At 31.2% G+C, this 13785-nt stretch overlaps 2 protein-coding genes across 2 annotated transcripts in view; both read right to left on the reverse strand.

Annotated features, from left to right (window-relative positions):
- Nucleotides 1–10368, reverse strand: part of LOC102616562 (putative F-box protein PP2-B12) — a 99575-nt gene extending 89207 nt beyond the window's left edge. The window contains exon 1 of the mRNA XM_052433363.1: nt 10032–10368. The gene's annotated coding sequence lies outside the window, so the exon portion shown is untranslated. The remainder of the gene's footprint in view (nt 1–10031) is intronic.
- Nucleotides 4252–10077, reverse strand: LOC102623496 (putative F-box protein PP2-B12). Its single transcript, XM_025092274.2, has 5 exons — nt 9934–10077; nt 9176–9277; nt 5509–5701; nt 4942–5060; nt 4252–4752 (listed from the first exon to the last, which is right to left on the reverse strand). The coding sequence occupies exons 1-5, from the start codon at nt 9942–9944 to the stop codon at nt 4344–4346; spliced, it is 834 nt and encodes a 277-aa protein (XP_024948042.2). The 5' UTR covers nt 9945–10077; the 3' UTR covers nt 4252–4343.
- Nucleotides 10369–13785: the final 3417 nt, after the last annotated feature.

Here is a 13785-nt window from a genome sequence, read left to right on the forward strand (position 1 = left end):
CGTGATTTTGGTTGCCATGGCCGCATGCGGCCAGGGGTTTCGTATCTATGAGTATAAAATGAAAATTTTTAAACTATTTATGTGTGTACTATAAATATTTTAAATTAACACTTATTAATTGCATTATGCCTTATGATGGCTGCTGCTTCAAAGGCATGGAACAGTGCATCAATGTCATCACTATCCTCCAATTCAAGCTACAAATTAAGTAGAAACATTAATTTAGATCACATTTAGTGGCAGTGGCAATATTAAAACCAAACGAAAAAAATTACGACAATATTTTTGTGATCTGACAAAACCGTCACAAAGATAGATCGACATTCATATTAAAAAATGATTCTACAGTACATAGAATTCAAAATAAATTTTAATTTGTAACTATGTTTTAAATAAGAGAAACTTTAATAGTATACTAAAGGTATTACATCCAATTAACATATATATAAAATGTGTAGTTTAATTAAATATAATTACAAATTACATGATGATTTTTTAAACAAACGTACACATATCATATATCATGTCATGTATGAGTGTATGTCTTAATGAGTACAGTGCCAGTAATGTTCTCTAAAATCTCCCTTAAAATAATAAGATACTTGTGACATTTCTCTAAATCACTTCGATATTGCCATCGTTTTCCCAAAATGCTATCTTTTTCCGAAAATTTTAATTAAGTCTAAATTAGGGAAATAATCAGTACTTGGTCAGGGGTTTTAGAATGACCAAAGCATTCCCCATCGATCACAAAAGGGAAAGACCCATTACATTTTTTATTTTTGTCACAATAAATAGTCAAGAGCTTCTTTCATTGGAATGTAAAGTCCGAAGTTGAATTACGCCTAATCTTCATCCTGCAATCGAAACAAATTAATTAACACGATTAATGATGATTTACTTTGGTTTTTTTTAAATATAATTAGTCAAATTGGCTAATTAATTAGCCATGATCAAAACTCCAAAACCAAAAGCCGTACCCCCTTAAGCTATAAAATTCGTGATGTTCATTGTACAACTTAATCTCTAATATTTTTCAGTTGGTGGAGGAAAAATAGAGACCTGGCATCTGTTTTTTTTTAAAAATAAATTAAAAAAATATTGGCCAATTTTGCTACTTTTGGATGAGTATGTAATAGGGAAGTAGATGCAGTTTATAAAGTCATATTTCAATGAAACATGAAGCTTCAATTTATATCCATTCTAATTATTTTAAACTATTTATCTAACAAACATAATGGGGTCCCACCAACACTTCACATGCCTCTTTTATAAATACCTTGACGCAATCAATTTATATTATAGAACTTAACCATAACCAACCAATGAAAAAATTAAAACTAATTGCCAGAACAAGGGTACTTGAAAAACTTAAGGTGTGCTTGGTACCACTTTTGGCTAACTGTTTTTTGTTTAGTGAGAATATAATAGCATCTCAAACAAAATAAAAAATAAAAAAAAATTCAAAAATCAAATGATTATTGGTTTTCACTTTTTCTTCATAAAGGCAAAGGAGGCGAATTTAGCTCTCAATCTTTTTGTTTTTTGTCATTATGAGTCTTACACTTGTAATGCAATGATTACACACTTATAATGCAATGATTACCATAAAATTTGGTAGATGCCGGATGTTTGTTAGATAAATGATTTATTATTATGTGGTACATTTGTAATAAAAAATACTATGCACATTTAAAATTATAGTTCGTACACTACTTTGCATATATAATTATATTATTAATAAAAATATAAATTAAGCGTAATTAATATAAATAAATGTAATAATCAACAAATAAGTTTTAAAATTCTCATAAAAAATCATTTAAAGACAAAATTTATTTCTTTAAAAACCAAGGAAATTTACAAAAGGAAAATTATCATTCGTATACTCTATAGTTGTTTTATTATAAAAAATATTACAACACTTTGAGGGTGTATCAATCGTCCACCATAAGTTGACAAAATGTATTTTTCGACCACTAAATCGTTAGCCGTCGTTTAAATAGGATGACACCAGAGGGGTAATTTGGTCTTTTCATATGATACGAGTGATAATTTAAGAGTATACAAGTGATAATTTCCTTTAATTTAAGTTTTAAGGGTAAAATCGTCAATTTACTATAATTCCGTTAACTTTCAAACGACAGCTAATGGTTTGGTGGTCCGTAGATAGCTTTTGTCGATTTATGGTGGACGATTGATACACCCTTAAAGTGTTGTAATATTTTTTTATAACAAAGCAACTATAGGGTATACGATTGATAATTTCCCTTTACAAAATCAATGGATGTTATTTTTAAAAAATTTTGACTAAATTTTTATTTTAAAAATAAATTAAAATTAGATACATACATACATACATACATACAATATGCATACATAAACATAACAAGTTTTGTTACAACTTCAAATAGAAATTCATGCACAAAAGAAAAAGAAGAAAGTAGTAAATAAATATAGGAAATTAAGACAAAAATGGACCTTGCTCTTGAGAGTGAGATGGATGAAATTCTACGGCGGCCTCTTATTATTCTTAAGGGGAGAAGCTGGCTTGGACATTTTTCTTCCTCATAAATTGAAAATCTTTTAGGTCTAGTTTGATATTGTTTGATATTTTAAAATAATTAATGTTAATTAACCTAGAGATATAATCAGCTCTGAATAAGATCAGTTAAACATTTGATAAATTTTATTTTAAAAAGTGTAGTGGACTTTAAAAGTAGTCATATGCATTTAGTCAATCTTACTATTAATCTATTATAAGAATTTAAATAACCAAATTAAACATAATATTGAATAAAAGTTTCTGGTACATTTATAGACATGAATATAAAATAGTTTTTATTGTATATATATAAAAGTATATAACTAAAATAAATATTTAAATTTTATTTTTATTTTGTTATCCCAATATAATTGGCAAAAATAATAATAATAATCTCTTTAAATTTAATAATTTTATTTCCTAATTAATGAGGATAATTTTAGATTTTATATATAAGGATATACATGAAAATTCTATTCAGTATAAAACTGATTCTCAAAATCAAATTTTAAAAAACTACTCCCTCCTACTTTTCAAAATCAGATATAGGATGAGTAATTTTATCAAAAGTGATTTTTTAAAAATTTATCAAATATCAGAATTAATTTTTTATTTTTTAAAATCACTTATAGCCTTCTAAAAGCAATTTCTTAAAAAAGAACAAATCAAGCGTGTTTGAACTTTGACGAGCTTTCGTTTTCGGGTCACAAATATATCAAAGCAAATCAAAGACCAAGAATTAAAGAAAGAAGAGTTTGGATTGGTGGGTTGGTAGATGACGTTAATTAAAAGCTATATATCCTCTAAAATGGCATAAGCCTTTCGTTGGATTTGCAAAATTAATTGTAAGTGGCTTTCTATTTAGGAAGCATTGTGAGCACAATCACTTCTTTAGGTTTGCTCTTACAAACTTTAATTTCTTTCTCTTGTTGTGAATGAAGAATGGGGAAATGGAAGATTTTTTTTTTTTTTTGTGGTTATAGTGAAACTATGTCGTTTCACCAAATAGAAAAGATATTGTTTTTGTTTCGAAATTCGCCTATATGAAAAGATAAAATTATCCTTTTGATGCCATCACATTCTAATGAAAATTAACGATTTATTGGATGACTGATATATTTTGGAAATTTATGGTGGACGAATGATACAAACTGAAAGTATTGTAGTATGTTTGATAACAAAACAATTTAAAAGTATAAGCCTGACAAATTTTCCTTCAAATTAATAAGGATTTTTTTTCCTTTGGACAAATTTCAATTTATCCCCCTAACGAATTGACTATTTTCAATTTTTTTTAAATTATTGAAAACTTTAACTTATCCTTAACATTTCTTAAGAACATAATTTTTTTTGACATCAACATATTCCATTTGACCTTAATTTTGAACGGTGATTGAGGAGAAGCTAAAGTTTAAAATAATTGCATAGGTGTTTTGAAAATAATTAATTTATTAAAAAAGTGAAATTAACCACTTTCTTTTGTGAAAAAAAAGTCTTTTTTTTTCTTTTTTCTCTTTATTTAAACAATAATAATAATATGAGGTTTTCGTACCCTAAAACTTAATTAAATTGATAAGGATATTAAATTACAAGAATTAATTGTCTCAAAAAATCTGAAAATCAGCGGGAGAATTTTTTGATCCATATTTCTTTCGGATGATGTTGTTCATTTCTTGATGTAAAAAATTGCTAAAAAGAAAAGAACAAAAATGTAAACTTCAGCTTCGTTCATCACAGAATGTTATCAAGGAAGTAACTGCACTTATCAGCTGTTAATTTATCTATATATACAAGTAATTCAATGCATCAGCATTTTTTTGGGCCTAAACTCAATTCCTTGTATAACGAGGCCATGCCTAGTGCCAAATCTGTCAAAATCATATAGGCTACATAATAACGTCCCACGATCTCCATTTTTATTGAAGAACTCACCCATCTCAATCTCCATCCATCCATCTCTTCTGTCATGAAATAGTTTAGGCGTATTTCTTGAAGGATCTAGGAACAGTCCTTGCCTTTTCTTATCATTGATTCCTTCAACATAGATCGCAGATGCTAATTGTGTACTTCTAAATCCATCTGTGGACTTGCCAAACTTGAACACAAGGTAAGCGGCATAGTTGGTTCTGTGGGACAAAATTCTTGTCTCTATCCTTGCGTTGACTTCGAAAAACCAAAAATACACGAGCTCGGCCACCTCAAGAAACCTGCCAATGCATAGACCATACGAAATCGTTCTGTTAGTAAAAGCTTCTCCCCATCCTTATGAGTAGGATTTGAACACTAAATGTGTTCTGTTTTAATTCAAGAAATTTTGCCGACTAAACTAGTTGGCATCCTCAAAACTGTTGATGAGCTAATTGATTCTAATACTAAAGATAAAAAGTTTGAATTACCGAGACTCTGGTAGTGAAGTCCATTTCCAACAACTGGGTGTACTTCCCCATCCTATACAAAGGTCTCTTGCCCCAACCATGTAACATTTTTTCCCGGTCTCTTTCTCCAGTTCAAAGCTCTGTTGAAGGACACATAGTGACCATAAGTTTGGGTAGAATATAATTTTTCAAGTTTCTACTATATGGTACGGTTATGCATATACAACTGGATGAGAAAAAATTTAAAATAAGATCTTCATTTTTAGGACCTCAGAAGATTAAGGAGTACTATTTAACTATATAAGAAACTTAAAGTTAGCTATATGATGACTTCAAGGTAGTTAAAATTAGCAAATCAATTTTTGGATACTAAGAATTTACATTTAGCTGGCTGGGCACACGAAATCAATTATATGAACCGGCCAATCAAGCTTTTAGTAATATAAAGATACTTTCGTCATTTCTCAATTTGAACACTAGCTTTAAGTTTCACTGCTAATTCAATTAGCAAATTTAGGAATCATAAGCATAGTCTATAAAATAGAGAGGTGATGAATAATAGTCAAAGAGTAATGACTCAAAGCTTACCATGGTACCATTGTTGATGAAGATGGGGTAGTGACAAAGATGAAAATAAAGATCTTTCTTAGACAAAGAGGTGATCAAAGATGAAGAAGAAACAGAGTTGGAAATGATCAACTTGTAATCGGACGGCAGAAACTTCTCCCACACCAAATCCGAATCCGCAGCTGATTTGAATATAGGAGATACCACTGCCAGTCTACAAGCATCGCGAGGAGTTGTAAGAGAAATTATGTGCGAAATGCACTCTACTGGCAGAGCATTTGTAATATCCATTTTACTTGTTCTGTTTACACATTAGACAAAAAGTGAGCTTTTATAGGAAACACTCACAAGCCCTTCTTTGCGAAGCTGTTGGTCTCTTTTAACGACTTCTTTGGGAAGTTAGCTGCAAATATTATTCCACTACCTAAAATATCAAATAATTACAACAAGTTTCAAAAGATAATAAATTATTACAACCTCTTGTCAACAATTTCCTTAGTTGAGTTAGGGCTAGTTAGGATTGAGGCAGCTGATAAAATAAGTTATTTTTACAATACTGATAAGCCACTAAACAACTAGGTGTTAGTGTTATGAGACAAATTCTGTTACCAAATTGTTGTTTCATTAAATAATATACAAGGATAAATATAGACGAAAGTATAAGTTGTCTTTTATTTTTCTAGACTAATTTAATAAGTTGTCTAGAAGTAATTCTTTTTAAGCGCACAAATTTATATGAAGTGAAAAAAAAAACTCAACTAGTTAAAATTTAATGAACTTTATAATTACTCCATATAAAATATGATAAAATTTGTGATAGAATACATAAACTTAAAAAAAAATAAAAACTAAAAAATATTACTTGCTCTAAAATTTGATGCTCTTCAATTTCTGCAATGGATAAAAGATTTTTTTTTCTCTATAGTATTTATAATTTGATCGCTGTATCTAGAGGTTTAAAATAAGATCCTGTTTTCTCTCTGTCATTTTCTTTTAAGTATTTATTTTTTCTGTTTATAAAATATAAAAAAAAAATTTAGTTTTCCTGCACCACAGGACCCGGCCCATTAAGGAAATACCTGCGCAGCCTCAACCAACGCAAACTTTGAACCCAATGTTGAACTTATCAACATGGAATGATTTTCCAAATATATATAATACAACTTTGATCATGAAAGTAGCATATTTTGCCCATTTAATGATCTTGAATACATATTAACATTAACATATTCATCACAAAATGCCGCTGTGTCAAATATAAATTCAGTTTATCAATCATTTTTAGGCCTAAGCTTAATTCCTTGTATAATGAGCCATCCTTGGTGCTGGATTGATCACAATTAAGTTGATGTGTGCAGATAGCAACAGCCAACCAAGCTTCCCACGTACTTGGACCATGCATGGACTTAGTTTTTAGCTTGTTTTGAAAATAAAAGGGTTCTGGACATGCGGACCACTAGCTACATGTGCAATATTGCCCGTCTTTCCCATTATTTCCGTATATATACCATGCATTATATTGAATTTGTGTGTATCTTTTGTTGTTTATAGGTAGTCAGTAATGTGAATCGTGTGCTCCACTTGGCTTTTATAAAAAACCTAGTAGATGTTTGAATAGGGTAGGGAAAAAGGAATATTTTCCCCAAAGCTACTATCTTCTCTAAATTCGTTTCTCTCCACTCGTTATTGTTACTTCGAATCCTTGCAAATTACTTATCAAAGTGGGATCAGAGCATCGATCCATGGCCACAAGCAATAAATCCAATGCTGAATTTCGTGAAGAGGTCCAAGAAATCCTTGCTAGACATGAGTTCAATTTTGACCAAGTTCACGCCATCCTTCAAACAATCCTTACGGAACTTCAATCCTTGCGCCTCCAAAACACTTCCCAAGAAAGGGAGACCAACCCATTTACCACAACTCACATCCCTTCACACCAGCCAACCTCACTTTCCATCTCCAAACCAGATCGGTCCCATACCCAGCTCAAACTTTCTTTTCCAAAATTTAGTGGTGACAACCCTACCAGATGGATTTATAAAGCCAAACAATACTTTGATTTCCAAAATGTTGCTTCGAAACAGTAAGTCCAATTAGCCTTTTTCCATCTTGAAGGAATAGCGCTCCAATGGCATCGCTAGCTAACCAAGTTCAGAGGACTATAGACTCCGACTGAATTTACCAAAGCTATATTGCTCTGTTTTGGTCCAATCAATTATGAGGATCCTTCTGAAGCTTTAACATGCCTAAAACAAACTTCGTTGGTGGCTGAGTATCAGGAAATTTTCGAAAAGCTTTCTCAACAAGTCAATGGCTTAGCTAAAACTTTTGTAATTGGTTGTTTCGTTGCAGGTCTTCAAGATGAAATACAACTCAATGTCAAGATTAACAACCTTGTACCTTGGTTGACACCACTGGTGTGGCAAGACTGATTGAGGAGCGGAATTCTCTCAACCGCTGCACTAAACACTTTTCTCAACCACCACCTATTTCTGTGATGCAACAACCAATCCCAAATAGTTCTGCTGGGATCTTGGGCCCCCCCCCCCTCTAAGGCAAACTAAACAGTCAATGCCATCACTCCTCTTATCCAGCGGTTGAGTAACCAAGAAGCACGAGCTCGACGTGAAAAAGGGCTATGTTATTATTATGAAGAGAGATTCGTTCCTGACCATCATTGACAAAGGCCATAGCTGTTCATGATTGAAGATCCTCCACCATCCCCCCATCCCCTCCCCCCCCACAACTACTGGTTAAGTGAATGGGGTACTTTGACCTTATGAACATGATGATTTCAAGGGGTGGGGAATGACATGTGTCTGGATAACAAGCAGCAACCAACCAAGGCTTCTAGCTTGTTTTGAAAATAAATGGGTACTGAACATGTGGACCAGTAATTACATGTGCAATATTGCCCATCTTTCCCATTATTTCTGTATACCATGCATTATTTAGTTTGAGTGTATCTTTTGTTGTTTATAGGTAGTTAGTAATGTGAATCGTGAGCTACCATTGGCTTTTATAAAAAGCCTAGTAGACGTTTGAATAGGGTAGGAAAAAAGGAATATTTCCCCCAAAGCTACTGTCTTCTCTAAATTCTTTTCTCTCCACTGCTATTGTTACTTAAGAATCCATGTAAATTACATATCTCAAGTACGCTACACACCAACAAGCCATCATCTTCATTTTCATTGAAGTAATCACCCATCTCAATCTTCATCTACCCATCTCCTCTAGTTTGAGATAGTCAAGCCTCATTGCTTCGACGATCTAATAATGCTCTTCGCCTTTTCCATCATTGATTCCTTCACTGTAGACTCCAAAGCCTAAAGTTCTTCTTTTGAAATCCATAAATGGACTTAATAAACTTGGACAAAAAGTAGGCTGCCTAGTTGATGCATTAGGATAGCATTGTAGTCTCTATCCTACCTTTGACATCAAACAACCATACACACACTTGACTTCAGCTACTGCAGGAAACCTGCTATTGCATTGACACACGCATGATTAAATGAAATCATAAATATATACTGATAACTAAAGCCTTTTCCCTCCCATGTGAACAAGGATTGAACCTTAGATATTTTCTTTCGACGTAAGAAATTTTACCGATTGAACTAATTGGTAACCAAAAGTGCCGATGAAATTGATGGTAATACATAATACCAAAGATAACAGTGCAACTTACCTAGATTTTGGCAGAGAAGTCCACTTCCAATAGTTGGATGTACCTTCCGATGCTATAAAAAGCCCTCTTGCCCCAACCACTAGCCTTCTCCATCGCAAAACTCTGTTGAAGGACAAGACAATGTTAGCTGGATTAATTTTCCCATTTTATTGGCCAGTGTTGCAGACAAATGCATAATACATGGTATGGTCTTGCATGCAATTGGATGTGACAAACTTTATTTTAAGAACTAATTAGTTATTAAAAAGTAAAACTCATAGCATTAAGTATGTAACTAAATAACTATATAAGAAACCTCTAGTCGGCTGCCTGATGACTTCATATGTAATGAAAATTTTTTGTGCTACTTCATATTAATTATTATTTATGATGAAGTAGAATGTTTATATAGCACGCAATCCCATTTCACCAAAAAAAAATACAATTAGAAGTACTATGTAATTTTATTATTTTTTGGGCATCAATTTTATATACCATCAGCCAATAAAATGATAATATATGTGTGCATGGTTTCTTATATTTGACATATTTTCATTAGCTAAGTCTACATATACAGCAACAAACACAAAAATTGAGTCACCTAGTTCCTCTAGAATTAAAAAGCAGGGGTAATTGCCATGCAATTAATTAATATATTCGAAGAGCAGGACTAGCATCATTGCCTAAAAGGCATTCTTTATCATCATCTCATTTGTACCCTAAAACCAAATTCCATTTTAGCTAGATGATTAAAGAAAAATTGATCAAATTTGACTTACCCTGCTATCATTGATTATGAAGACGAGGTGATGATAAAGATAAAAATATAGATCCTTCTTAGATAAAGTGGTGATCAAGGATGAATCAGAGACTGAACTGAAAATGATCTCTTTGTAGTCGGACGGCAGAAACTTAACCCACGGAATCTGAATCCGCAGCTGATTTGAAGACATGACATACCAGTGATGATCTGCAAGCATCACGAGGAGTTGTAAAAGAAATGCCGTGGGAAATGCACTCTTCAGGCTGCTGATCAACAACAGTGACCCCCATTATCTTACTTTAATCTCTACTGTCTATCTTTCTTTTTCAACTCACAACACTACTAATGCCTTAATATATATGGGCCAAAAGCAAGACTTCATTGTTAAGGTATATGTGTAAGTCCAAGTCGAGTCAATTAACAATGTTATTAATTCTATCACCCAAAACGAAGGGGGAAAAAAAAAGACTATGTTATTAAATTAGTGGATGAAAGTTCCTACAATGTTAGAACACTTGGTCCGCACGGTTTAAACAAAAGCACATTCATTTCAACAGTTGAAGTGAAAATGTACTCATATTGTCGGAAGAGCCAGATGATGGGCTAGTTAGAAGTTATGGACATTAACTGGGGGGAATGTTATGTGATTAATTTGATCTTTTATTCTTTTTAACAATATACATAAATTAAAAAAAAAAAGTTTTGGAACTAAATTGAAAAAAAAAACTATTTTTTTCAACAGAAATTGTTGTTACTATTATACGCAACAGTGGTGGATACAGGGGCAAAGGAGTTGCGATGATAGTAGAAACACAGTATCAGATTATTTAATTATCACTTCTAAAATTGGATTATTAACTATAATTTGGACGCTAGAATGTTAAATTAAGTGATTATTTGATAATATGATGAACTCCCAGACTTATGCAGTGTCTAAATAAAGTAGAGACCGCAATTTGGTTCATAATCCCTCCATTTCACACAATTCGATTTTAAATAAGTAGGTTACGATTGACACATATTTCACATAATATATGTCAACCCGTTTCATAAATAGATCGAACACAATTTTAATCTAAGCATTTCATTTATTCATTTATGATTTGCTAAATAAATTGCATATTATAATTTTAAAATTTAAGCTAACATCTAAAGGTAATTTTGTAATTGACTGACGAAAAAGACAAATTGAATAGTAAATATTAAATGACTATTATTTAATATTCAGGTAATATTAGATATTATTTTTAAGCTAAATTAAAATTAAAATTTAAGTTAATTGAATAAAATGAATTGATTTGTTAATTTATTTATTAAATGGGTCAAACATAAATCTTGATATTATAATTCATTTAATAAAAGAGACACATATTTACTAGATTTTGACTCAATTCATATGGATTCAACATGAATTCAACCCATTAGCCCAGATTATCATCCTTAATATTCATAAAGTTGTAAGATTACTCAGTTGAATGTCTCATAATAATAAAAACAATTGGAGGTATCCGACGGACCGTGCCAGTCATCAAAAACAGGCCTATGAGAGCAAGTCGCCCGACATGGCATGGTTACTGAGTTGGTGGGCTGTGATGCAGCACTTTTTGGAAGGTTGGCCCAATAGAGCCCACAACACGAGTTTTGTGTTTTTTTTTTAATTAATTGTAGTTGAAAATTTTATGGAGTGAGCTGAATCTTGCGAATCTCTCCGACGAAACATTGATGGAGAACTTGAAAACAAATAACGAATAAATGATAAAAATTGGTAATGATAGGCTCATAAAAAAGAAAGAGTCAAATGTACCATATCCTCACTCGAGGATATGATAAGTAATGAGGCTTATTCTCTCTCAAGAATATGGTGAACCAATTAGTTTGGCAAAACAAATAAATGAGTAGAATTCAAAACAAATCATAAATAAATTGGATCAAAATTCTACTGATTCAGATTTGATTCGTTTATTAAAAGAATATTCGGTTTGATTCGTTTAATTCGTTCAGTGGAATTAATAAACGAATCAAATTGTATCCGGATTCGTTTACTATTCATTTATCCTATTATGAATCCATAACGAATTGAACCGAATCTGGATTTGTTTACAATTCGTTTAATTCATAATGAATTGTAAACAAATCCAGATTTAGTTTAATTCGTTTAGAAAAATGTAATTAATAAACAAAATTAAGCAAATTAAAATATAAAAAAATCCACAAGTTTAATATCCTACAAAGTACAAATAATTTATACCATATTCTACGATTAAATATACAGTCATCCAAATACCAAACTATAAGTTCTTAACAACACAAATAACAATAATTCAAATTATAAAGTAAGGTGATTTCTTTAATTCTCTTCGTTCTATCTTTGTCACCTTGAAAACAAAAATCCTACATCAAAATGTAAATAAAATGATATTAACATACTGCAACATTGATAATAGTCATTGTAAAATTTCAAAATATCAAATATATAGTAAATTTTTAGTATTGTTAGGAAAATAATAATAATTAATTCTCTTCTGAAGTAAGGAAATTTGACCACTGATGTGTACCTTTTGGAAGCTGAACAAATCAAGCATGCATTATTATCGGACATGATGACCACACTTAAAAAGATTTGAGAATAAAAGTTGGGCCTTAGGATAAGATGAGCAATAGAAACAATAATTAATATTATTAAATAAATTACCAAACATTTCACTTTAGCTTTAATCTATTTTATCAATTATGAGATGAAAATTTAAAGACAGCCAATCATAAGCTTGAATAATTTTTAAGCTCAAAAACGGAATCGTTACTAAAGGCTACCTCTTGATGATGACAGTGCATTTGAAAAAAAAAAGTAAAAGAAAAAGAATCATATCAATTTAAAATGTGTAGAGATAAATCATCTCAGGTGATGGAGAAATCTAAAGGTAAAGAATATATAACAATGTGAGATATGCCTCTAAAATCTAAATAACTCAAAAATTAAAAAAAGAAAAAGAATTAGAGCTTACCATGCGAGTGTGAGTTAAGTGAAATTGTGTCGGCTGAGAAATTGTGGAGAGAACAAAAGGAAATTGTTGAGGGTGAACCGTGAATAATGGCTGCCCTAATTCTTGTTTCACTTTATGGATTGTCTTATTATCACTCAAAATTACAATATTAAGCTTCAAATTTAAAAAAATTTTAAAATAAATTTAAGGATAAAAAAGTAATTTAATTAAATGAATTGACCTGTATTCGATTCGTTTATGACCCAATTATTAAATAAATCCTAAACGAATAAACAAATCAATATCTTTAAACCCAAATTCGATTAATTTAATTAGTGAATCGAATCGAATTCACCCATTTATTAAATGAATCAATTTTTTAAATCTAAACCCATTTAATTCGTATCGAAACAAATTGAATAAATGAATCCTGACCCATATTACCACCCCTAGAACCAATGCTCATTCTGTAATTAAAATTATAAATTGGATCATTAGAGAGAAGTGGTAGTTGATGGATTTACTGGTTTGATCAAAGTTGCATCATATCATCATATTCGGCTAGCCAGTTACTGTTTATAATTTACGTTCAGTCATAATTGGCTAGCGGGCGTTTCTTGTTTTTATTTTGATTAAAGGAATAAGGTCCATTGTGGCTTCCTTATGTAAATGTAATTTTATTTTTATTTTTTTAATAAAATTCTTCATTGGCTCTGTCGAGATTGATTATATATATAACTCAAGATTCATTCCTAGCTGGGAGGAATATTGCCTCTAACACCCTCCATTACGTGCATGCTAGTGTTTTTGCATTGTCCTCATCACGTGATGAGAGTCTGGTTTAAATACTATCTAAAAACTCATGAACTCCACTTATACTCAAAAGT

Source organism: Citrus sinensis, chromosome 9 (genome assembly GCF_022201045.2).
Source record: "Citrus sinensis cultivar Valencia sweet orange chromosome 9, DVS_A1.0, whole genome shotgun sequence".
NCBI lineage: Eukaryota > Viridiplantae > Streptophyta > Magnoliopsida > Sapindales > Rutaceae > Citrus > Citrus sinensis.

Excerpts from the sequence above, each read along its gene's own strand:
- LOC102623496 (XM_025092274.2), bottom strand. Across the intron at positions 5,702-9,175 it reads ACTTCTCTGCCAAAATCTAG|ACTGGCAGTGGTATCTCCTA; the intron begins GTAAGTTGCACT and ends CGATGCTTGTAG. Across the intron at positions 4,753-4,941 it reads ACTTCACTACCAGAGTCTCG|GTTTCTTGAGGTGGCCGAGC; the intron begins GTAATTCAAACT and ends ATGCATTGGCAG.